Raw genomic sequence first — 23,219 nt, 5'->3', positions numbered from 1 at the left:
TGATATGACACCTTCCTCACTAGATTGGCTCTCATTTCCCTCTTCATTTCCTCAAATTCACATGATTTTGTTCTGCCCTTGGGCATCCTGCCACGTCAATATCTGCATTTCCGGTAGTCCTCCCCACATCCTGTCACATGTCTCGATAAGGAAGCCTCCACCACTTGCTTACTCCCTGCTCTGCCTGTTCCTATTCCAGAGATTCCTGCAATCTTCCATCCTAACTACATGGATCTTCACAACAAGGGCCAAGCACCACAGAGGCTGTGACCTGAAAAGTAAGCTTTGAACGCTGAGAGACACCGTGTGGAACTCTGGTTCTCTTCCATTTGAGTTCATTTCCCTTTCGTAGGCCTCCGTTCTAAGACTCCACATTCACAATTCCTTTCGCAGGGTTAAATCAATCAGATATAGGGCATGCGTTTTCTCAAAACCTTACAAATTTTTTTAATATAAATGTGATATCCTTAAGATGCTACTACATCATGAAACTTACTCTTCGATGCCTTCTAATAATTTGAAGTTTAAGTTATCTTCGCTTCTGTCAAAGAAGCCCTTGTTGTCTACAAAGACCAAGTGCCTCGGATCATGCTGTCTCTGGACAATGTGGGCTAGAGCCACAGAATCCTGGTCATCACATTTCAACCTCAGTCCACTCCGTACACAGGCATCTTCTTTGCGTGGTCTGAATCCACAACAATTTGTATCTAAGCGATTATAAATCTGAAAATGGAAAACAAAAACAAAATCCAGGATGCTGAATAAAAACAAAACTTGGGAAAGTTAGAAGATTTGCAAGGAAACGGTGCTTTCTGAATAGCCGACTTGCCAAAATCTAATGGGGCCAAGCTCATTTAATTAAAGGCAACTGTTAGAATAAGTCCAAGGTTCATATCCTTCTGACTCAGCCACGGTTATAAGCATTTCCAGCTTCTGCTAATAGCTGCAAAGTCATATTGTCCGAGTTAGGTATCTCCACCCTCAATATTCCAAGTTCCCACTGACATCACACGTAGACACATGGCCAGAAGAGTCTCTGACTCCATACACGACAGAGGAGACACTGCGGTGCTTTTGTTTTCTCTCTTGGGCTGCGTTATAGAAAGGGTGAATCATCTCAGTGGCTCAGTATTCCCTGGCCCCTTCTGTCCTGTGTTACAATATCTAACTTAAAGTAACACAGAACAAATTTATTAAAAATCTGTGAGGTCCGGTAATGACACCTAAAAGCACTGTTACTATGGAGTCTGCAGACAGATTCTGAATAAGTGAGCAGAATGAACAGAACTGTTGAGCCTACTGGGATTTACTATGAGCAACTATTGTATAGAACCGAGTAAACAGAAGTTAATGAGGATAGCAGAACGATGTGACTTCCATTTTGGGGAGGGGCAAGGGAAAGTAACATTTATTAAAGGGTAAAAGAAAATTCTGGGCTCAAGAGTCAGATAAGCTTAATGTCAAATCTCTGCCTTCGCACTTGTTGGCTCTGCGACCTTGACGTAGATTCTTTTACATCACAGAGTCTCAGTTTAATCAGCTTTATAATGGGAATACTGCTATTTACTTTGCACAGCTGGTGGAACAATTGGTGAAAATGTTTGTACGTCCTCCAACCCTGACCGAGGCAGCTAGGAGATACTCAAAATATGGAAACTTTTATCACTATTGTTAAGACTAAATGCACACTATATAAAGTAATTTCTCTCATGAAAACCCTCTAAGGCAAAGTGTAATTTATCCATCTTAAATAAAGTAGAATAGCCACAGAGAGGCTAAGTGACCTGCCCTGGTTAAAACATGCGTAAGGAGCAAAGTTCAAATTTAGGCACGGATCTGCTTGACTACAAAATCCTTGGTTTGTAGGTTGTACAAAGGTTGTAGAGATGCACATCATGACTGCTCATCCTTCTCCCGTGCAGCCCCCTTAGGGTGGCCATCTGAGAAGGCCAAGAGCTGAGGAAGGGATGTGGAAAGAGCAGTGCCAAAAATCTAACCTGCTTTGAAATGATCATTCATTCATTCATCCAACAAATGTTTATTGAGCATCTTCTACATCCTATCAGTGAGCTAGGCACCAAGGCAAATGTCACTGGTGGCCAGCACCTCCCCATCACCATCACTGCCAAAGAAAAGCAAAGGGGCATTTGATTTTGTCTCATGACTATAGCAAACTTCTAGAACTGGGTAGGTGACTTTCCTATCTGCTTTCTACATGTGCATGGGCTCCATATATAACAGCTTGCTTTGAGAAGCAAGGATTGTAAAAAGAAGTTTGCATAATCCACTTTTCTATGAAGCTTATGCAAAGCCAGCTGTATGAGGCAGGGGTAGCCAAGCAGATGCACAGCTCAGAGGATGCACTGCTGGTCGAGAAGCAATTGACAGATGAGGGAGGCCTCTGGCAGGATTGGTTCCAGGCAGCTGCCCCACCGAACTGGAAGTCTAAGCAACAGTTTATCTAAACAGTCACCTAGGCTGAACCCGGGGAGCGGGTTAAAGTGCATTTGTTTGACATAAAGATAGGAAAGTTTCCTCACAGTGAGCAAGGGTGTCCCAAGCAAACCATTACAGGTTGAAAGAGCATAAGGCATGTAAAACCAAAACAAACAAACAAAAAAATCAAGCCCATTGCTGTCGAGTCGATTCCGATTCATAACGACTCTTTAGGACAGAGTAGAACTGCCCCATAGGGTTTCCAAGGAGCAGCCGGTGGATTCAAACTGCCAACCTTTTGGTTAGCGGCTGAGCTCTTAACCACCATGCCACCAAAAAGTATAAATTGAAAACTAATAGAAAAATGTATTGAATCCTTTCACCTCAAACAATTTCGTTTGTTTTACATAGTATCTTAACTGTCTTAGAATAGAAGAAATCAAATGATATAAGAGACTACATCTGATTGCCAGTGATTTAGGTTCAGGTCAGAGAGAACAAGTGTTCTAGAAGCTGGTTCCCGTCCAATCTCTTCTACCTTTACATAATTCACCTAATAGCTCTCAAAGAATCTGTGTCATTTTTGTATTACCAAATATTTATATCGTTACAATAACATTTATATATGAAAGGAAGAACTAAACCCTATTTAATTTTGACTACAATATCAAGGTCTGTTATGTTGGATGTGCATGCTTAGAACTTATCCGTTAAAGACAAATTCACCAGCTACCTCTTAACTACTGCTGTAAACGCTAAGGTCTTTCTTCGCTGCTGACTTAGTAGTCAGGAAATGTCCAAGGACTCATAGCTACATTTGTGTTGTTTCCACATCAAAGCCACGCATCTCCAGTGTTATATTAATGTGCAATAATAAGCACTTTAGAGTTTAGGCCCTGACTTTCAGTGCTTCTGTGTATATTTGTCTTTTTTAAAATTAAATGAAAGCAGTAAAAATTAGAGGTAGAAAAGACGAATTTAGATCACCTTTTTATTGTCTAAACAACATTAGATTGTATCCTACAGTGTGTTTTGAAAGTGCTTTGCCGGATCTAAATTTGAAGCCCTCAACAGTCTGATAATTTCACCACTTCCCTGACAGACTGTGGTGTCATTCAAGGCTAACAGAGCTTATTATTGAAAACAGGTGTGTGTGTTCATTTTGTCTACCAGAAAATGTTTATCACTCATTTTATTCAGATACACATGCATACTTTTGGGTATGTTAAAACATTTTAAGTATGAATATATCTGTGTGTGTGTGCGTTTGTGCATGTGTGTCTGCACCTACAGAACGTAAGGCTCAAATGATCTGGGTTTTACTCCAACTGTATTAAATGATGTCTTTGTATTATTGCCCTTGTCTAGCAATAACTTAAAGTAGTTCTTGAATATTTTTCTCTGAATTTTGTTTATAGTCTTCCTTTTGAATTCATACTTAATATACCAAAAATAATTTGACAACAAAGCCATAATCCACTCCCTTAAATTCAGTGCAATTCTGCTTGGCAGTTAATTTACTTATATATTGAACATATTTCTGCTTACTTTTAAGACAATTAACCCATTTTTTTAAAGGCTAATAAAGCATATCCAAATGGCTATGAATCCATAATATGGTTTTAATATACTTCTTTAGTGCGCACACATTAAAACAATCATATCATTTAACTATCACATGATTAAACCCTGTAGTTCACATCCACAAGTCAAGGTTCCTAGGCAATTATCCTACAAAAAAGACTATCTGGGGATAAGTCGAAGCAATTGCAAATGAGCGCTAATCATTATTATTGCAGCTTGTTCTAATCCACACCTTCTCACTCTTTAAAACCAGGAAAAGCTTTTGTAAAATTGAGCTGCATCTATAGATTACTGCCAAATACCATTTTCCATAAAATCACTCTTTCCTCTTTTAGGAAAATATATCTTTTCTCTGTCTACTCAACTAAAATTATACTCAGAAAAATCCAGGTGTTCTAGCCAACATTTTTTGTCGGTTGGGATATTTTTAGATATATCTCTAAACCTTTTTTTTTTTTTTTAATTCCATTTTCCTCTTGGTAGTGTTAGTTGTGTCTGTATAAAAAATACCTTGTAAGTGACTCCGGTTATGCTCACAGTGCCTGAACAAGAAGGCTTCTGCTGCACCACTGTCCTAGTTCCCCGAGGCCCATTAGAAACCTAGTGATTTCCCCATCCAATGCACACCTCTCATTCTAGCTACGTCTTCAAAAAGTGAGTCTAGCAAAGCAATCGTGTTCATCTCTTCTAGCTTCTTTTTCCTCAGAACAGTATGATTAAATGAGCAATCAGGCAATGTCTGAATAAAGGCAATAAAAAATGCACTAAGCGTGCTGCTAATACTGATAACGAAAAACATATAACAGCTTTCATTCTCTGAGTGTTCAGCATGTGCCAGGAACTTTATACTTTATGTTTTGCATGCATTATTTCATTTAATCTCACAGCAACCTTAAGAGAGAGGTACTATCAGCAGCCTCATTTGACAAATGAGGAAACTCAGGTAAAAAGGTTAAAAGTGGCTAGTTGATTTCCCTGTGGTCCCTCGGCTCATAAACGACAGAACTCAGGATTCTAACTCAGGGGTCTATGATGTCAAGGTCCATGCTCTCACCCACCCTTACTGCACTGTTGAGGTGTAACTGCAAAAAAGCAAGGGCACTGGTTTGACATCTTAAATAACTGCATCCGGTAAAAACCTGGTAATGCTTTCTAACCAAAAGGGTGGAAGTTTGAGTTCACTCTACAGCCCTTGGAACAGGCTAAGGCACATTTAAAGAAACAGAAAGTAAAACAGACCAGTACTTCTCAAACTGTGGTGAAGAACCAGGTGTTGCTTTTGTAGAATGCAATAAAATATTAATTGCTAGAGAAACTCAAATTTTAGAAATAAAAAATAGCAGCCTAATTTTATTGGATTCAACAGATAAAATTATTCTGCTAAATTGCAATCAATTTCTGATTGCTTACTAGGACTTTTGTACTTACACCATCATGAACTGGTGTGGACTGGAATCAGTCCTCAGGTCACACTTTGAATAGCACTGAACTAACAAATCTGTCTTGGAAGAAGTACAGTCAGAAAGCTCCTTAGAAGCAAGGATGGTGAGACTACATCTCACATACTTTGCACATGTTATCAGGAGGGGCCAGTCCCTGGAGAAGAACATCATGCTTGATAAAATAGACTGTCATCGAAAAAGAGGAAGACACTCAACAAGATGGATTAACACAGTTATGCTTGTCAAGTATAACAATGATTGTGAGGATGGTGCAGGATGGGGGAGTGTTTTGTTCTGTTGTCCACAGGGTCACTATAAGTCAGAATCAACTCGGCCGCACCTAACAACAACAACAGATTATGTTGCCGAGAGTACATAGTTGGAGCTGAAAATGAATAACATTATTGAGGGTGTACACCCCTCTAAAGTGCACATCTACACCTCACCTCTCCAAGGGTCTGAATGAGTGTGGGTGCCCACATGCCAGTTTTCTGGTTTGCGAAGTCTGTATCTTAAGATTCTCACTATCTCTTTTCTACCTCTTTGTTTTTGCTATTTAAAAACTGTGTCTTAAAAAGGGCCACATGAACCAGAGACCTACATCATCCTGAGACCAGAAGAACCAGTTGGTGCCCGGCCACAATCGATGACTGCCCTGACAGGGAGCGCAACAGAGAACTCCTGAGGGAGCAGGAGATCAGTGGGATGCAGACCCCAAATTCTCATAAAAAGACCAGACTTGATGGTCTGACTGAGACTAGAGGAATCCCAGCGGCAAAGCTCCCCAGACCTTCTGTTGGCACAGGACAGGAACCATCCCCGAAGACAACTCATGAGACATGAAAGGGACTGGTCAGCGGGTGGGAGAGAGACGCTGATGAAGAGTGAGCTAATTAAATCAGGTGGACACTTGAGAGTGTGTTGGCAGCTCTTGTCTGGAGGGGGGATGGGAGGATAGAGAGAGAGGGAAGCTGGCAAAATTGTCACGAAAGGAGAGACTGAAAGGGCTGACTCAATAGGGGGAGAGCAAGTGGGAGAAGGGAGTAAGATGTATGTAAACCTACATGTGACAGACTGGATTTGTAAACGTTCACTTGAAGCTTAATAAAAGTTAATTAAAAAAAAAAAAACTGTGTCTTTAGGAAGAATGCTGCACTTGGAGAGAGAATGTTTAATTTAGGCAATAAACCAGGCAATCTGTGAAATTTAACAGTTCACCGTAGTAACTCACCCAATGCCTGGCACATAGTAAAAAAAAAAAAGGCACTCAGTAAATGTTTATTACTGAGTAAACTATGACTGAAACTGGTATCTGCCTTGAAAGAGCTTTATTTACAAAACTCTTTCAAAACTCTGTCTTCTATTGGGAAGAGTTATAAAAGCAAAATGGTGGTGGCATAGCAAGACACGTGTCTTTTAAAGTAGCACTCAATGAATGGAGTGATCTGAAAATAAAAAAGGGAAGAGGCAAATAACAGAACTGCTCATGATTGCCATTTACTTTTGGTTGGCTCGTTCATGAGGGTTCAGTCTCACTAAACACAGACCATGAATTCTTATGTCCCACAGAGAGCTTGCCACAGCATCTTGCATGTTACAGACATTCTATAGACACACAACAGGCAGATGTGGAAGAAACTTCGTGGTCCTCTGGAAGATCCTTTTGAAACCTGGTTACCTCACTGCACACCTCATTTGTTTTTTGAAATACATGCAGGAAAAAAATTTCTCTTTTCAGTGTTTCTCTTAAATTATTTTTAAAAGACAAAAAAAGAAGCAAGAATTATTACCATTATCAGTTCCACCCCAAGCAGAGATTGATAAAAAAAAAAAATATATATATATATGGGCTTCTTTATTTATCAGCTAAAAACTCTCCTTGGAAAGCCCTCCTACAGGAATTTTTCTCTTGACATAAACCAGTGTATGGTTGCCAGGTTATCGGTGGATGTAGAACTGGATCTCTGTAGACCGCTGAATGGGTGGAGGCAGCCCAGATCATAGAAGAACAACCTCGGACAAATCCCACCATTCACATGGTGCATGTTAGTACAGACCTAGCCTCTCACCTTGGGGCTGTAAGAAGCAAAATCCTACAGTGTCCTCACCCACTTGCACCTGTATCACTAGGGAACAGAAGCCTCATAAAATAATGGATTTCATTTTTGTTCTGTGCTGCCATGGCAACAGGTGCCTTTTAAATTGGTAAGCATGCAAATGTCACTAGCGGAGCTGTTGACAAACGATAAGAAACAAAAGTAGCCTGCAACATATACATCAAGAAACAAAAGTAGCCTGCAGCATATACATCAAACAATGGGCTCTTTCTCCTCCCCAGACCCCACTGTGCCTCTGCCTCTATAAACAGCAACCGTTGCTCTATGCCACCTATATTCAGGATTCCACATTTAAAAATAAGAAACTACCGATATATACCAATTCAAGGCAGCATTTCTAGTTTCTTCCGCATTAGTGAATCACAAGTAAAGAAAGTGGCACTTCTTTGGGTGTAAATAAAAATTTTCTAATGCTATGATATATTTGGATCTGTTTCTAGAAATGCAATGGTTAGACTCCACATACTGCACCTCTGAGCAAGTACCAGATGCCAAGCATCACTCTGGCCCGGAGAGAGTCTGCAAAGAGTCACCAGGAAAGTGACCAATCTATTTTTAAAGAAAGAAAATGAATGTTCTTTAATCTGCGCCAGCGGAGCTGCACAGAAATAGCCTCCGCCAGAGGCACTCTCACTGTCCTGCAGAGATTTATAAAGAGCAGAGCTACAGTCAGACAAAGACAAGCAGCAATTTTGACATTTTATGAAACTCAGACTTAGAAAATGAATTTATTTTGAGCAAACAAATTTAAAACAGGAGTGAAACAAGTTTATTCTAAGTAAAACTTTAAAAATTATTCTCTTTATAAAAAAATTAATTAATTGCAACAGACTATTTGCTGGTTATTAAAAACTTTGACTAAATTAAACATTTTGCAAAGGTTATTTCTACATGTACATACAGAATCTCCCATTCTAAGATGGATTTGTTTCTATACTCCTCAAGTATAAATAAAGCTGTAAAACAAATAGCTATAAAATAGTTATGAAAGAAAACCCTTTTTGTTGCCCTGCTACGAAACTCCAAGACACCACTAAAGCAGTTGATATCATAACATTTTTGATCATCATAATAAATGGTATGCATCATTTTTCCCATTTTACAAATGAGGAAGAAGGCTGAGAAAGGGTAACTCATCTGCCCAAGGAGACCAGTTAGTGACGGAAGTGGCCCCTACACTGCCTCCTGTGATAGAATGAACAGGGTCTTGTGTCCACAGAGACGATTATCTAATGCCTCTCCACACCAACCAGACCATATTTTTCACAGTGCAAACACTCATTAAATGTTTGTTTAAAAAATGAAAGAATAAATATTGGCCCCTCTCATCTTACCTATTGAAATGTAATGCAGATAGCTAACTACAAAAAAAAAAAAAAAAAGCCTCTAATTTAGGACCAGACCTCGAGGTTTTCCCCTGTCCATTGTCTTGTAAAAACCTCAGAATCTTGAAATCCTAGAATCTTAGAATCACAAAAATGTAAAAAATCCTTTAAAATTATTAGGTGCTAGACAGGAATCCTTGGGTGACAATTCCAACCACTGCATCAGTGGTTTCTTCAAGGCAGCCATTACCTTGGGATGCAGTAGAAAATTGCTTTATGTCTTCTTTCCACTGTGTCACACGGAGAATGAAAAAAATGTGTACTTATGGGTAAAGCTGTAATAAAATTAATAATTGTCACAGCTTCATCAAAGACATTCTTAAGTGAACCTGATTTTTTTTTTTTTTTGGTGAGTGTCGTGACAGTGAAGACTATGATGAGTGTTAGCGCTGCAGTTTGCAGCCCTGCCTTAATATATGCTAAGGTGCCAAAAGTTTTACCCATTATAGCAACTGTCAACACAGTTAAAAAGACAAAAAAGTCTTCATACTATAATGAAAATAGGTTTGACCTCTTGGACCTCCTGAAAGGGCCTCGGGAAAACCACTGTCCCGGACAGCCCAGTGCAACTCGTCCATATAATTCCTTAGAGCTCCGCAGTCTCTTAGTGATCTGCATCAATAAACAACAGCTGGAAAAAGCGTGAGACATTGAAAAGAGCATGAGAACAACAGTTGGAATTCTTATCCCAATTTTACCACTGAGTAAATACACTGTCACTTAATCTTCTCTGTTTCTTCAGGGCCACAGGGAAGGATTGCCCAATCATCAGGATACACACGGTCTTAATTGTGTTTACTTACTAATCTGTAGTGCACTAATTTAACATGGGTTTCACTAAAGCTTGGGGTGAAAAACAGGTCAAATTGTGCACTACAGATTAGTAAGTAAGCACAAGTAAGCCTGTGCCTACCTTACTTGCTGGTTAATCTGCCCCCGATAGGCCAATAACGAACTATAAACCTTTCAAAAATAATTACATGCAAAAATAAACATATTGAGCCTGGTGAATATCTATCTACCTGTCCTCTCATAGGTTTCAATGGAAATGTTATCACATTAACTTCTTGAAGATTTTCTTATTTACTTCCTGGCACATGGCATTCAGGGTAGCTTTCAGGCTTTCTGTGGTTCAATGGTAAAAGTTTAGTGGGGAAGTCAATCCCAAAAGCTAGTTGAAACAATGTACTAAACACTCTTTGAACCACAAATTGCTATTTATGGAATCATAAATTTCTCCTCAAATCCCTGGTCTCTCCAGCCCATCTATGTGTTACATTTGAGTTCAGGATTGAAGCACATTATGTACTGATCATTTTCAGCACAGCCTTAATATTCCACTGCGAGGGTAGAAATAAGAAAAAAAGACATATAATTAACTAAAATATAGTGCCTTTTTGGTTAATAATATAATTAGAATTGACTTGGATGTACTTAACTGTTTGTAGCTTACCAATATGAGATTATGAATATAACTCATTTGCTCAGACATTTTCCCTGTTGATTCAGGCTGAACAAGTGCAGTGACCTATGTCAGTCAATCTACTAGTCCATATTTTATGCAGATGAAGCTTTAGCACAATCATTGCCAGAAATCTCTGAGAATAAATGTTAGATAATAGTTGGAAAGCATATATAAAATTCTCCATCTGTAAAAAAATGAAACAGGGCCCATACCTTACATCATACAAAAAATTAATTCAGAAAGGATCAAAGACCTAAATTGAAAACTAAAAACTATAAAGGTCATAGAAGAAAACATACAGTCAATGCTAGAGCATTAGGATATACAAACCATAACTAACAATACACAAATGCCAGAAGATAAGCTAGATAACTGGGATCTTCTAAAAATTAAACACCTACGTTCATCAAAAGACTTCACCAAAAGAGTAAAAAGAGAACCTATAGACTGGAAAAAAGAATTTTAGCTATGACAAATCCAGCAAAGACCTAATCTCTAAAATCAATAGGAAAATCCAACATCTCTACAATAAAAAAGATAAATAATCCAATTAAACAAATGGGCAAAGAATATGAACAGATACTTCACCAAAGAAGATATTCAGGTGGCTGGCAGACACATGAGGAAATGCTCGCTATCACTAGCCATTAGAGAAATGCAAATCAGAAGTACGAGATACCATTTTACCCTGACATTACAGGCACGAATCAAAAGAACAGAAAATAACAAACGTTGGAGAGGCTGTGGGGAGATTGAAACTCTTATGCACTGCTGATGGGAATGCAAAATGATGCAACCATTTTGGAAGACGATGAGGGGCTTTCTCAAAAAGCTAGAAATAGCAATACCATACGATCCAGCAATCCCACTCCTAGGAACATATCCTAGAGAAATAGCCATCACACGAATAGACATATACAAAATAGAAGATATTTCTAGTCGGGAGCAGACAGCTGAGAAATCTGTATGGTCCTCAACAAGACAGATGAGGATCACTTTGAGACACAGATCACTCTTACCAGGAAGTAGGCCGGGATCCAGAGAAATATGTCCTCAGTGTGGAGGCCAGGAAATTAACAAGCTCCCAGAGTCAATGTGGCTAGACCACTCTTCTTCTTCAGTGCTGCTTTCATGAAAAAATTAAATAAGTAGCTTAAATTCTGTGAAGTGAGAGAACGTGCTCTCTGAAAGTCAGATCTCCACTACAGAAATATGTCAGGGCGCAAATGGGAGACTCGTTGGTCAGTGCCTCTGTATTTCCTTTCCCATCCTGCCATATTCGTGTAGAGATTTTTTAGCATCAGAAGGTACATTGCGTTGAAGGTCCCTAAAACAATGACTCTACTTCCCTTTTTATGTATACCAAAACAAACAAACCGGTTGCCATGGTATCAGTTACAACTCATTGGGGATCCCATGTGTTACAGAAGAGGTTTTTCATGGCTCTGATTTTTCAGAAGCAGATCAGCAGGTTTTTTCTCCCAAGATGCCTCTGAGTGGTTTGAACTGCCAATCTTTCTGTTCATAGGCAAGCACTTAACTGCTTGTGTCACCTAGGAGCTCCTTTTTGAAGTAAGCTGTTATTGTTGTTATTAGTTGTCCTCTAGCTGACTGGGACTCACGGTGACCCCATTTGAACAGAGTAGAACCGCTCCACGGGGTTCTCAAGGCTGCGACCTTTCAGAACCAGGTCACCAGGCCTGTCTTCTGAAAAGCCTCCACGTGGCTTGGAACTACCGACCTTCCTTCTAGTGCTTAACTGCCTGCACCTCCCATGGAATTCTACTGTTAGTTCCCTAACCCGTTTCAGGCTCTGAGAAGACCTAGCTTCTCAGAGGAAAGGTACGATAGAATGGGTCAATTTCTGCACAGGGAGGTTTCACAGAATTCCTAGATCAGACTCTCTTCAGAAGGAGGAATCAGAAGTTGTCACCATGTGTAAAGGGGATGTCTTCCACGAATAGTCAAAGTGAGAGTAGATGTGGGGAGTCAGCAGGAAAGCGTCTATGAAAGAATCACACTAAGAAGCAAGAGAATAGTCTCCAGGGATGGAAATGGCTTCCTTAGATTCAAGAGGTGAATCGCATAATCTAAAATGATGGTTTAAGAATCACGGATTGATTAGGTATTTTCTAGATTGAACATAGAAATCTTTCAATTCAAATTTGTTGAATTTAATTGAATTCTTCAAGCAGTTTCCTCTAAGCTTGTGATTCCTGATTTTATTTATAAAGTAAAAGACAAAAAATACTAAGCAGTTCTAACAAGGAAGAGAGAACAAATGATGATTATAAATCAAACTGTTTAAATAAAAGACCTACGAAGCCAAGCAAAGCCTTTCACATAATGTTGAAATGAGGGAAAATTAATAAACGAATGCTCTGCGATATCTATCATATCAAGACTGTTTCCAAAGGAGGGAGAGTTTCTTTTTGGCTGTTGCCGTGTAGGCATATGTGCTCAAGAATAGACTCGCCCTAATATCTACCTCCCATCACACCCCCTGTCTCTGGCATCACAAAACCAATCAGGTTAGACCCCATCCTCCAATTGTTAAAGGTACAAGAGCAGCGAATTGCATAAACATACATATGGTCAACTGCATTTATAGTACATAAGTTAAAAAATGCAGATATTCATTTATGATATAAGGATTATATATAAATATATATCCATGTAAATTGATTTTTAAATTGTCTGGAAGGATGCATACTAATCTCATGATAATGATCACCTCTAAAGAGAAAGTGTAGGAAGGGAACATGAGATGATAGTTAGAGGGGACTTTAACTTATTTGTAATCTTTTTTTATCTGTAAAAGAATGACTGAAGCAAAATATAAAAAAAATATATGGGTAGTATAATTCTGGAATGTGTAAACACAATATTTGTTATGTTAGTCTTTGTTCTTTGAAATACTTTTTACGTCTCAACAAAGGGAATGGAGACCTTTATGAGCAGAATCTGAGTATGAAATCCCTGCTAGCTCCCCAAATTCTATATGCTATTCAAAAAACATATCAGTTCTTCCCACCTATACAAAAATGACAACCACCTAGCCCCAAACTCAACCTGAGTGACAGAGCCCAGGAAACTAGGTGTGTGTGCTCCGCATAGTTTCTTACAGTACCAAATGCTATAATGAGGATCTCTTCATGGTGGAAAATTCAGAGAAGGACCTACATGATCCCTACCATGAGAGGCTTATGATATTTGGGGATCCAGGAAGCATAGCTATGTACACATATAAATGTTTATAAAAAAAAATTTTAAATGTTTATAATATGTTCAAATTCTAAAATTAGGTGGTTCTAGGTGATGATTGTGCTGATCTATTGTGAATATACTATCTGCCAGGTATCATGATAAGTACTTTATATGCATAATTTCATATTATTCTCATAAAAATCAGCAAGGGTGGTATAATTATTCCTCCACTGAAAGAATAAAGAATTGAAGCTCAGAGAGATTATGAATTTGTTCAAGATTACACAGCTGACAATTCAAGCGGGGGCTTATGTCTAAGTCTGTTTTTCATAGACACTATTCTATGATGTTTCTCTAGGAATCTATTGTACTAAAATTCAAGACAGAATTTTTTTTAAAGGTATTAGATATTCAGAGAAAAGAAAAAGAGAGAGAATTGGTTAAGTTGTTCCCAGAAGGCTTTGCAGAAAGGGTATTTGAGCTGAACTTTGAAGGCTCGGTTGGCTCTATGTTTGAAGGGGAAGAGTAGGAGTAGTGTTGCAGTGGCAAATAAGAGCATGAACAAGAGTGTGCAGTCATGTTCAATTGACAGTGAATAGACCAAACTGCAAGACAAATCACAAGTATGGTATGAAGTAATCATGAAGATAAGAATGGATGAACGCAAAGAAGTTAGAAAGTCAGATCATGATGTTTCTTGAAAACAATGCTAATTCTACCATAAAACCTGTACCACTGGATAACCAAATAATAGAAAAGTCCTCTTTATAGAAGTACTCCAGCTGATACGTAAAGAAGTAATGATATAATTAGAATATCGCCATTTTTCAATGCCTAAGAAATTGCTGGATCAACAGTGATCATCGCAGCTGCTAACACCACAAAAAGAAAAACTAATCAGTCATTATGTGTCTCCTGGTGGAAACACACAACCACCTAAAAACAAACCTTCCCCCCAAAAACAAATCTGAATCTAATTGACTCTCTAAATCCAATTACCAGTTCCATAAAAAAAAAAATTTTTTTTTTTTTTTATGGAATACAGAGGAGAGAGGGACAAGTTAAAGGTACCACAGACGTGAAACTAGCAAAATCCAGAATGTGGAATACTCTACAAAACAAAAGGAAACAAAATACTTTCAACAGATATACTGAGGGGGAAAAAAAAGACAGAGAACTAGATTAAAAGTTGTGCCAACCAAAGTGCAGGCTGTATTTGAATTATACACATGTGGTCTCCATGTGTCAGCATATACAAACATATAAGGCAATAAACACTTTGTAGGTACTCAATAAATACCAAGTTTTCTGGGCAGTTTGTTCACTTATAAGAAGTACTAAGAATGAAATTGTAGTATCTCAAGATAACTTGGAATGTTTTCTGAGGTCTCTTTAAATAAGATGTGCCTTGTGTTTTAGTATCATTAATACTGAAATACTTTCTCCTAATGACAAATAAACCCACCCAGTGCTTCAAATATGAATATACATATAATAGAAACTATGGCGAAGCCAGACCTTTCAATTTCATCTATAACAAAGGGCAAATCTAGTTTCATATAATTAAAATTCTATGCTAACCACAATACATGCCAGTACTTAGCATATTTATACCTATCCACTTTGGAGCTTATCCTTTTTAATATCCAGACTGACACACTTCCCATATCCTTTACCTTAGTAAGTGACCTTTTGTAACCAAGCAGACTATTCTGATTCTCACCATAAAAAGGAAGGAGGAAGATATCTTAATAACAAAAATCAGGAATGTATTAAAAAAAAAAAAAAATTACTCTCTAAACCCTCTGATCCTTGGCCATCTTTGACTCTAGATTCTAGCCAGTTCAGCATGCTAACCAATATTGCCAAAGCTAATCTCCAACTTTCTTTGCTACTTCAATCCAAGACAGTACCTGACTACCCTATCCTTCTTTGTTTGCTAGCAACTGAAAGAGAATATAAATCATTTGCTTTCTTGGACTAACCAATAAACATATGGCTACAAGCCATTAAGATTGGCAGTGTTGTAATTCTGTCACACAATAAAATTGACCCAAACTATTTGAAATTCTAATGTCTCGACCCTGGATAATTATGTCTCTTGCCACCAGAGCAACAGCCTGTGAGAGTTATCCCTGACAGCCCTCTAAAAGGTGGAGGCAAGACCATTGATCACTGAGTAGCAGGGATATAAGGAGGGATAGTTGAGAGATACTCATAATTTATTAAGGGGGGCATAGTTGGAATTTTTCTTTGCCTAGCCAATTTTTTTTTTTTTTTTTTTTTAGCCTATAGAATGCTCCTGCAGGGAAAAAAAAAAAATTTTTTTTCAGTGAAAAGTAATGTCTCTTCTTGTTTAGATCAAAGTTGGTTGGAATTTTTACTTCTACTATTTTTTTTATTCTTATACCATCACATAGGAAAAATGACCCACAGAATCAAGAGGGGGAGAGAATAGGTCAAAAGTTAACACTAGGATGCTAATTCATTAGCATCCAGACAGAAGTCAGGAGAGGAGAGCTAACTGAGAAGAGACAACTCTAGCAAACAAATCATACAGATTCATAGAAATGACCGTTGTTGAATTTATGAACAACAGTCTATTACTCAGGGTCACCAGGGAGAAATTACCTTTAGGGAACAGAAAGTTTCCCTAAGCATCATTTCTTCTCCCATTCACTGAACTTTTACACACATTTAGCCCTTTACCAGGATTCTTCTCTGAAGCTCCTATTTCTTATACTCTCCTGATGTTTCAGTTACTGGATTGAAGGCCACATTCTCTGTCTACGCCTTTTTTACCTCCCAAGTCCAGAACTAACAGTCCCTTGTCTGTTTTATAGCACTTTTTGTGACAATTAAGATATTTATTATAGAAAATAAAAAGAGAGTAACAAGGTGCTACATACCTATCATCCAGATAAAAAAATCCTCAGCTCATAGCCACTCTTATTTTAACTATATCCCTGCCCCTTCCATGCGCCATTCCCACAACTGGATTGTTTTAAAGCAAATCTACATGATCAAATATTCAGTCAGTGTTCACATTTGCCCAGAGTCTATATGTTGCACTTGCTCGATATGTCTCTTAAGTCTCTTTTAATATATAAATTCCTGCTCCCTCTTTTTCCATTGTAAACATTATTTATTGAAGAAACCAGGTCATTTTTTAAAAGTTTTTTATTGTGGTGAAATATGTATAGCAAAACATTTTCCATTTCAACCACAAAATGTTGTACAATTTAACAGCGTTAGTCATATTCACCATGTTGTATAACAATCACCAGTATATGTTTCCAAATTTTTTCATTATTTTTAATGGAAACTCAGTACTCCATAAGCATTTTAAACTTAACTCTGTTAGCACTTGATATATTCTGCTTTGCTTATCTTTCTTTCTTTTCTGCTAGATTGTACGACTCTGGAAGACACAGCAATGGTCTCATTGATGCTTGTATTACCAGCACTAAGCCTGCTAAGCATCTGGAACAAACAAGGCCTCAAAACGGTCTGTCAGATTCAAGTGGAAAGAAATATTTGCAACTAATTTTGTTGATAGTGGAGGCAAACATAGCTCAAGACATATCTTCATTGGTCTCCCTCTATGTAAATACCCCTTAATTTCTGACTAACAGTTATTCTTGGAAAAAATTTGAACTGCATGAAGGACCCCACTAAGGAGCAAAAGTATTAAATATTTTCTATTCATTTGATTCTTTCATTTTCTAAACTTCTAATTCTTTTCCTTTAAAAAAAAGCTTTTAATTATCTCTGTATTGCAAGTATACTTTTATTTCCTTCATTTTTAACAGTTTTGACATTTAGTGTTTAATATTTTAATATTCTAGGTAGTTTCCTTTGATCAATAAAACAATGTCCTGAATAACTGACATAATAAACACTATGCTGTATAATGGAAAGGTTTCAAAGCTAAAGAAGACAAGGACCTGCCCTTGAGAAATTCACAGCTTATTGAAGAAGACAGACTAGTCAAAAATAATTAAAACCTGACAGTCTAAGACCGACAATATAAATGTAAAGGTCCATGAGTGTAGAGAAAAATGAAATGATTTGGGAATGACTTGCAAGTTAATGAATAAGAATAATGGTAAAATTGTTTATTTAATTCTTATATTGATATTTACCTCATGATTATTTCTGAATCATCAACTGCTTAATAGCTAATAATCACTGAGCACTTCCTATGTACCACTTACCATTCTAAATGTTTTACATGTGTGAAGATATTTAGTCATCTCAAGAGCCCCTTGTATAAGAACTGTCATTATTCCTATTTACCGATGAGGAAACTAAGGCAGAAAAAGGCTAAGTAACTTCTCAAGGTCAAAAAAGTAGTAGTGGCAATGTTGAGATGCAAATTCAACAGACTGACTCCAAACTCTGGGTTCCTGACCACTGTCTTAAACTGCCCCTAAAGTTAAAAAGCAAGTTTTTTTTTACCACATAAATTGACTCCTCTTACTTTCTATAGCCCTTTGAGAGAAATTTGATCAAGTCTTGAAAACTCACAAGCTGTCAAAAATATTTCTCATTGTCATCTTAATGGAGGTGAATTTTTGTCTCTGTAGTTCATACCCCACACTGCAAGAATAAAAGATTATTTGTGATTCCATCTCATTTTACAGACCCCGTAAAATGGCATAGCCTTTGGGAATGCAGACTTGTTAAGTGGGTGAAACAAAAAGAATGCTGTGTACAGAAAATGAACAACTGGGTTCTGCATTCCTTGCCCTCCCTCTGGCATCATGGAGCAAGTGCTTTTAGTTTGCTTCAGGCATAACTTTTCTAAGATGGTTCACAAAATCCATTTAATACATTCTAATACATCCCCAAATGCCATCTAAATAAGGTACACATGCTGACATTAAAATTTTTAATGTAATTGATGAGAAGATAATAACTATGTATTCTGGTACTCAAGAAAAACTACCTAAATGTATTTGTTTATTCATTCAATAAACATTTTTCTTAGGGATGGCAGCTAAACACAGGAACAAAAAAAAATTAATTAAGATATTATCCTTATACAAAAAAATAAAAATAAAAGGTAAAAATTCTATGGAGTAAAATCTACCATAAACAAAATCAAGAGAAAAACACCAAAGAAAAATTATTGAAACATATGGGACTGATAGAGGTTAATCTACATGACATACAAAAGGATTTTATAAGTCAGTAAGAAAGGGCTACAAAATGCAGCAATTAAAAAAAAGGACAAGAATTTGAACAAGCAATTCAGAGAAAAAGAAATATTCATAATCAAAAAGCCTTTGTAAATATGATATCAATCTCACACATAATGAAAGACCTGCAAATATAAAGAAGACCCCATTACCCTCCATTAGGCTGTCAAATATCCAGTGTTCTTTCTCCTACTTTCCCCATCCTCCCTGTAATGTAAAGCTTACAGTTCTACCCAAACCCTTCCTTCTTAATGCAATTATACTGCACAGTGGTCTCTCCCCCTTTGGATCTCGTAACCATTCTTCTTGTTGTTGTTGCTTGCAATTTAGACTTAGATTAGTTCAGTATTCTTACATGCTTATAAAAAAAAAAATAAACATTTTCTCAACTAGATATTTTTTTTAAAAAAATTAAGCTTGAGGAGAGGCAGTAGTGATAATCATCTCAATTACTTTGTTATTCCTGCGTTTTTTTCCCACAGTAGAATACTGTTACATAAATATATCTTGGTTGGTTGAATGTTAGTTGGAACTTCCCTCACCAGAGATGGCAATGGTAGACACAGAGTGAGATTCACTTGATGACTCCAGAACTAAACATGTGCCACAGAGATGGCTTCTCCAAGGGTTTTCCTGCATTATAGGTTGGTTCTTAAGTTCATCAGTAACGAACTTCGAGGTTATTCCTTTCTCATGGACTTCACTACCAGATCCGTAGATTTCCTTTTCATCTTCCCCCTAGTCATCATCCTCGCTAACATCAACATCTTTGCTGACCACTCTCCAAATATTCTAGCCTCCTACTGCATACCTTTACCTACTCAACTCTAGTTGTTTTTTTTTTTTTTTAAATGTCTCATCTTCACAAAAAATTCACAAACATTTTTGGAAAGGAAACAAGGAAATGGTGGCTGTGAGCTATGTGGCCAGGTGACCAATGAAATTAGTGTGGAATGATGGAAAAGAGACAAACCTTTACCATCAACAGATCCCAGGAAATTCCAGTTTCAGCTTTTAGTATTTGTGAGAACTTTGGTGGTTAATTAACCTCATCAAATCTCAGTTTACTCACCTCACAAATGGGGTAAGACTATCCACCTTGAAGACCTGTTGATGGGTTATCTTAATAAAGCATAGCTATGACTACTTCAAGATCTTCAGAGATCAATAAAAGAACTAAGTGACATTTATGAATGTGTGCAATAATAGCACTATAAAACTTAAAGCCTGTCTTCATAAAAACTTAAAGTGTTGCAAGCTCCTTAGTGTCAGTCTTATATAAATAACCACTTACTTGATTTGATAAGCTTACCTGTAACAAAAAATCAAAGAGTGCCATCTTGGACCACTCGTGGTGATGTATTTCAGTACAGCCCCATTCAGGTTTGGGTACTCGGCCATTCTTCCAGCACTTCTGTTTCAGCAACTGCTGATAAGTTCCCCAGGTGAGCTTCACAGAAGAGTGTGTCTCATTACTTGCCGGAGATAAAGATGAGTCCCAGAGAATGACGGGGCAGGGGCGGCCATCTAAGGAATCACAGAAGAGATCACACTCTGAACACTACTGATTCAGTGTGTGCCCTTTCAGAGCCTCACTTTCTCACCTGTCAAAAGTAGGAGTTTGATTAGAGGACGTTTTATGGTCCCTTTGTCTTCTGAAGTTTTAATATTTTTATACCTTAATGGTGCTTGCTGACAGAAGTCTCAGAAAGTGGAAAGTTATTGTTAGGCAATGAGAAAAAAATGTTATTAAAAAAGTCAAAATACTTTATAGATGTGGCAGGAATAGGCTACTAACCGCCAATAACAACGAGCTCTGGTTAATATGGTTTTATTCCACATCTAAAAGCAGCACCACAAAAAAGGACAGAACGCAGACGTTTGTAATTGTCTATTCAATGTCTGAGTGGAGCTGCTCTGTATTTGTAATAACAACTGTCTGATTTTCTGAGGCCGCATTATGATGTCAGGAAGAAAAAGAATTTTTAGAAGTCGCAAATTTAAAAGTGAAATTGTATGCTTCACACCACTGACTATAATTGCCAAAGAAGGAAACGAAAAACACAGGAGGATTTTTTTCTTTTCTGAGAGAAACTCCGCAAGCACAACAGCACTCTTGGTAATGGATGGTTTATTCACATAACCTCACAGTGTGTACTTAAGCAAATGTCATTTCTTCAACTGTATGTGCACAGATGATTTTTTAAAAATCCGTTAAAGTGTTTTCTTACTTTTGATAATTTAGGAATGTAATTTCTTCCTTTGTTAAACTGTACAAAGCATGATGAACCCAAGTGAAGTCATCACAGACAAGAAGGACCATGCTCAGAACACATTAAACAATACTTGTGCCTAAAACCACTATCATCACTCCCAAGCCCTCATTTCTGCCAAATAAAGTCACAGAGAGACATTATTGAGCAGCTTTGCTTATAACGCATAACAATCAGAACAATGTTCTTGAAAAAAAAAATCTCAAAGATCTGAAAAACTCCACTTAACTCATTCTTAACAGGCCTGGGCAATAGAAACCTCTGAAATTATGACTGGAATGTCTAGACAAATCTCAGGAATTTTTAAAGGCCTTTCAAACAACCTCCAAGATGTTCTCAACTTACAACTTTATTCCTTGCTTGTTAGAGACGGTTATCTCACCACCCTGCTTGCTTGCCTTCATGTAGCTTTTGCAATTCAGGTCTTTTCTACAGGAAGGAGTCATCCCCTCTAAGCACGTCAGGGTTTGGTATTATGGTGACCTTGATAACTTTCATAGCATTCCCTCAATCATTCTGATTACCTGCAGTATAGTTTTGTTCTTTTTCTTTCTCTCTTTAGACTTGCAACTTAGGCCAGAGCCTGTAGAAAATCCTTTAGAAAGTGGAAAATATGACACCATTATTGATCAGCAATAAAGAGAAAAATGGAGAAGGAAAAATGAACCATTAACTAAAGAATTTCATTCTTAACATTATTTTTCTCCTTTCTATTTCCTTTTACTTTACAACATGATTTGTGATCTAATTATCTTCTTAGATATCTGCTGTGATCTAATTATTTTCTTAGATATAAAATAACATATATTTTAAATGTGTATACTCCAAATGGAAACCCCGGTGGAGTAGCGGTTAATTGCTACGGCTGCTAACTGAAAGGTTGGCAGTTCAAATCCACCAGACGCTCCTTGGAAACTCTATGGGGCAGTTCTACTCTGTCCTATAGGGTCGCTATGAGTCAGAATCGACTCGACAGCAACGCGTTTGGTTTTGGTTTTTTATACTCCAAATACTGTGCCAATTTAAAAAATAATGGTAAAAGTAGTCCATTGTGTGGTGGGAACATTTATGGACCAGCGTAGTCAAATATAAGGAGCCCTGGTGGCACAGTGGTTAAAACACTTGGCTGCTAACCGAAAGTTCCATGGTTCAAACCCACCAGAGGCTCCTGGGGAGAAAGATATGACATTCTGCTTCCTTAAAGATCTATGGGTCAGTTTGACTCTGTACTATAGTGTTGCTATGAATCAGAATCGATGCAATGGTGGTGAGTTTTGATTTTTTGGTAATCAAACATGTGTAAAAGACCCAACATAGCTTTCAAATACATGTGTGCTTCAGATTTCCAAAGATAGATGCCAAGAAGCTTTATCTGTCAGTGTCCTTTGACTAGAGTTATACACAGATAATGCTTTGCACTCTCGTGGCTGGGAAGCCTTCAAAGGGAGTTGAAACCTAATGCTGAACTTCAACAACACAAACAAAAACAAGGGATGAAAGGCAAGCACAGTTTCCGTAGCAAATTATGCAAGGCTGACCAAGGAAATCAGGAAATGCTCTACATCAGCAATTAAGACATTTAACAAATTTGGGGGCTTTTTTTTCCTTTCTTTTTAAATCAGTTTATTATTTTAAAGGTAGCTAAAAGTAGAAAATGGAAAAACATAAAAATGTACACCTCAAAAATAAAAAAAATCAGCTCAAATCTCAGATCCCAGTAATTGGTTCTCTTCTCTGTGTATTTATCCCCAATACTGCCCCACCCTTTTCTTTCTCACCTGAACATGTAAATTGTTTTAAGGATTTTAAGAAGCATAGCTTATGGTTAGAGCTCAAACTCTTGAATCAAACAGACCTTCTGAATTCTGGCCACCTTATTTATTTGCTTTGTAATATTAGACGAGTTTTGCAATTTCTCCCAACCTAGCTTTCCCCTTTCACAAAATGGAGGTAAGGATGTCCTTTCAAAACAAACTTTGTTAGGATTAAATGTGATCATGCATGTAAAGTTCTCAGCCTGGTGCCTAACATCTGAGCATGCAACAGAAAGGCTCTGCTATGATATCATTAATTACATACATGATACAATCTCATAATCTCTCAGTC

At 37.5% G+C, this 23,219-nt stretch overlaps 1 protein-coding gene across 2 annotated transcripts in view; it reads right to left on the bottom strand.

Annotated features, from left to right (window-relative positions):
- The window catches only part of GASK1B (golgi associated kinase 1B), a 47,724-nt gene that overhangs the window by 4,627 nt on the left and 19,878 nt on the right, over positions 1-23,219 (bottom strand). For both annotated transcript variants that reach the window (XM_049906057.1, XM_049906056.1), the window contains exons 3-4: positions 20,153-20,367; positions 497-723 (exon numbers count right to left, since the gene is read on the bottom strand). In XM_049906057.1, the coding sequence (XP_049762014.1) occupies positions 497-723; positions 20,153-20,367 (442 nt within the window). The remainder of the gene's footprint in view (positions 1-496; positions 724-20,152; positions 20,368-23,219) is intronic.

The sequence above is a fragment of the Elephas maximus genome, chromosome 13 (assembly GCF_024166365.1).
Source record: "Elephas maximus indicus isolate mEleMax1 chromosome 13, mEleMax1 primary haplotype, whole genome shotgun sequence".
Taxonomy (NCBI): Eukaryota; Metazoa; Chordata; class Mammalia; order Proboscidea; family Elephantidae; genus Elephas; species Elephas maximus.
Note: the sequence above shows the minus strand (reverse complement) of the source record. Positions and strands in the feature narration are given on the sequence as shown.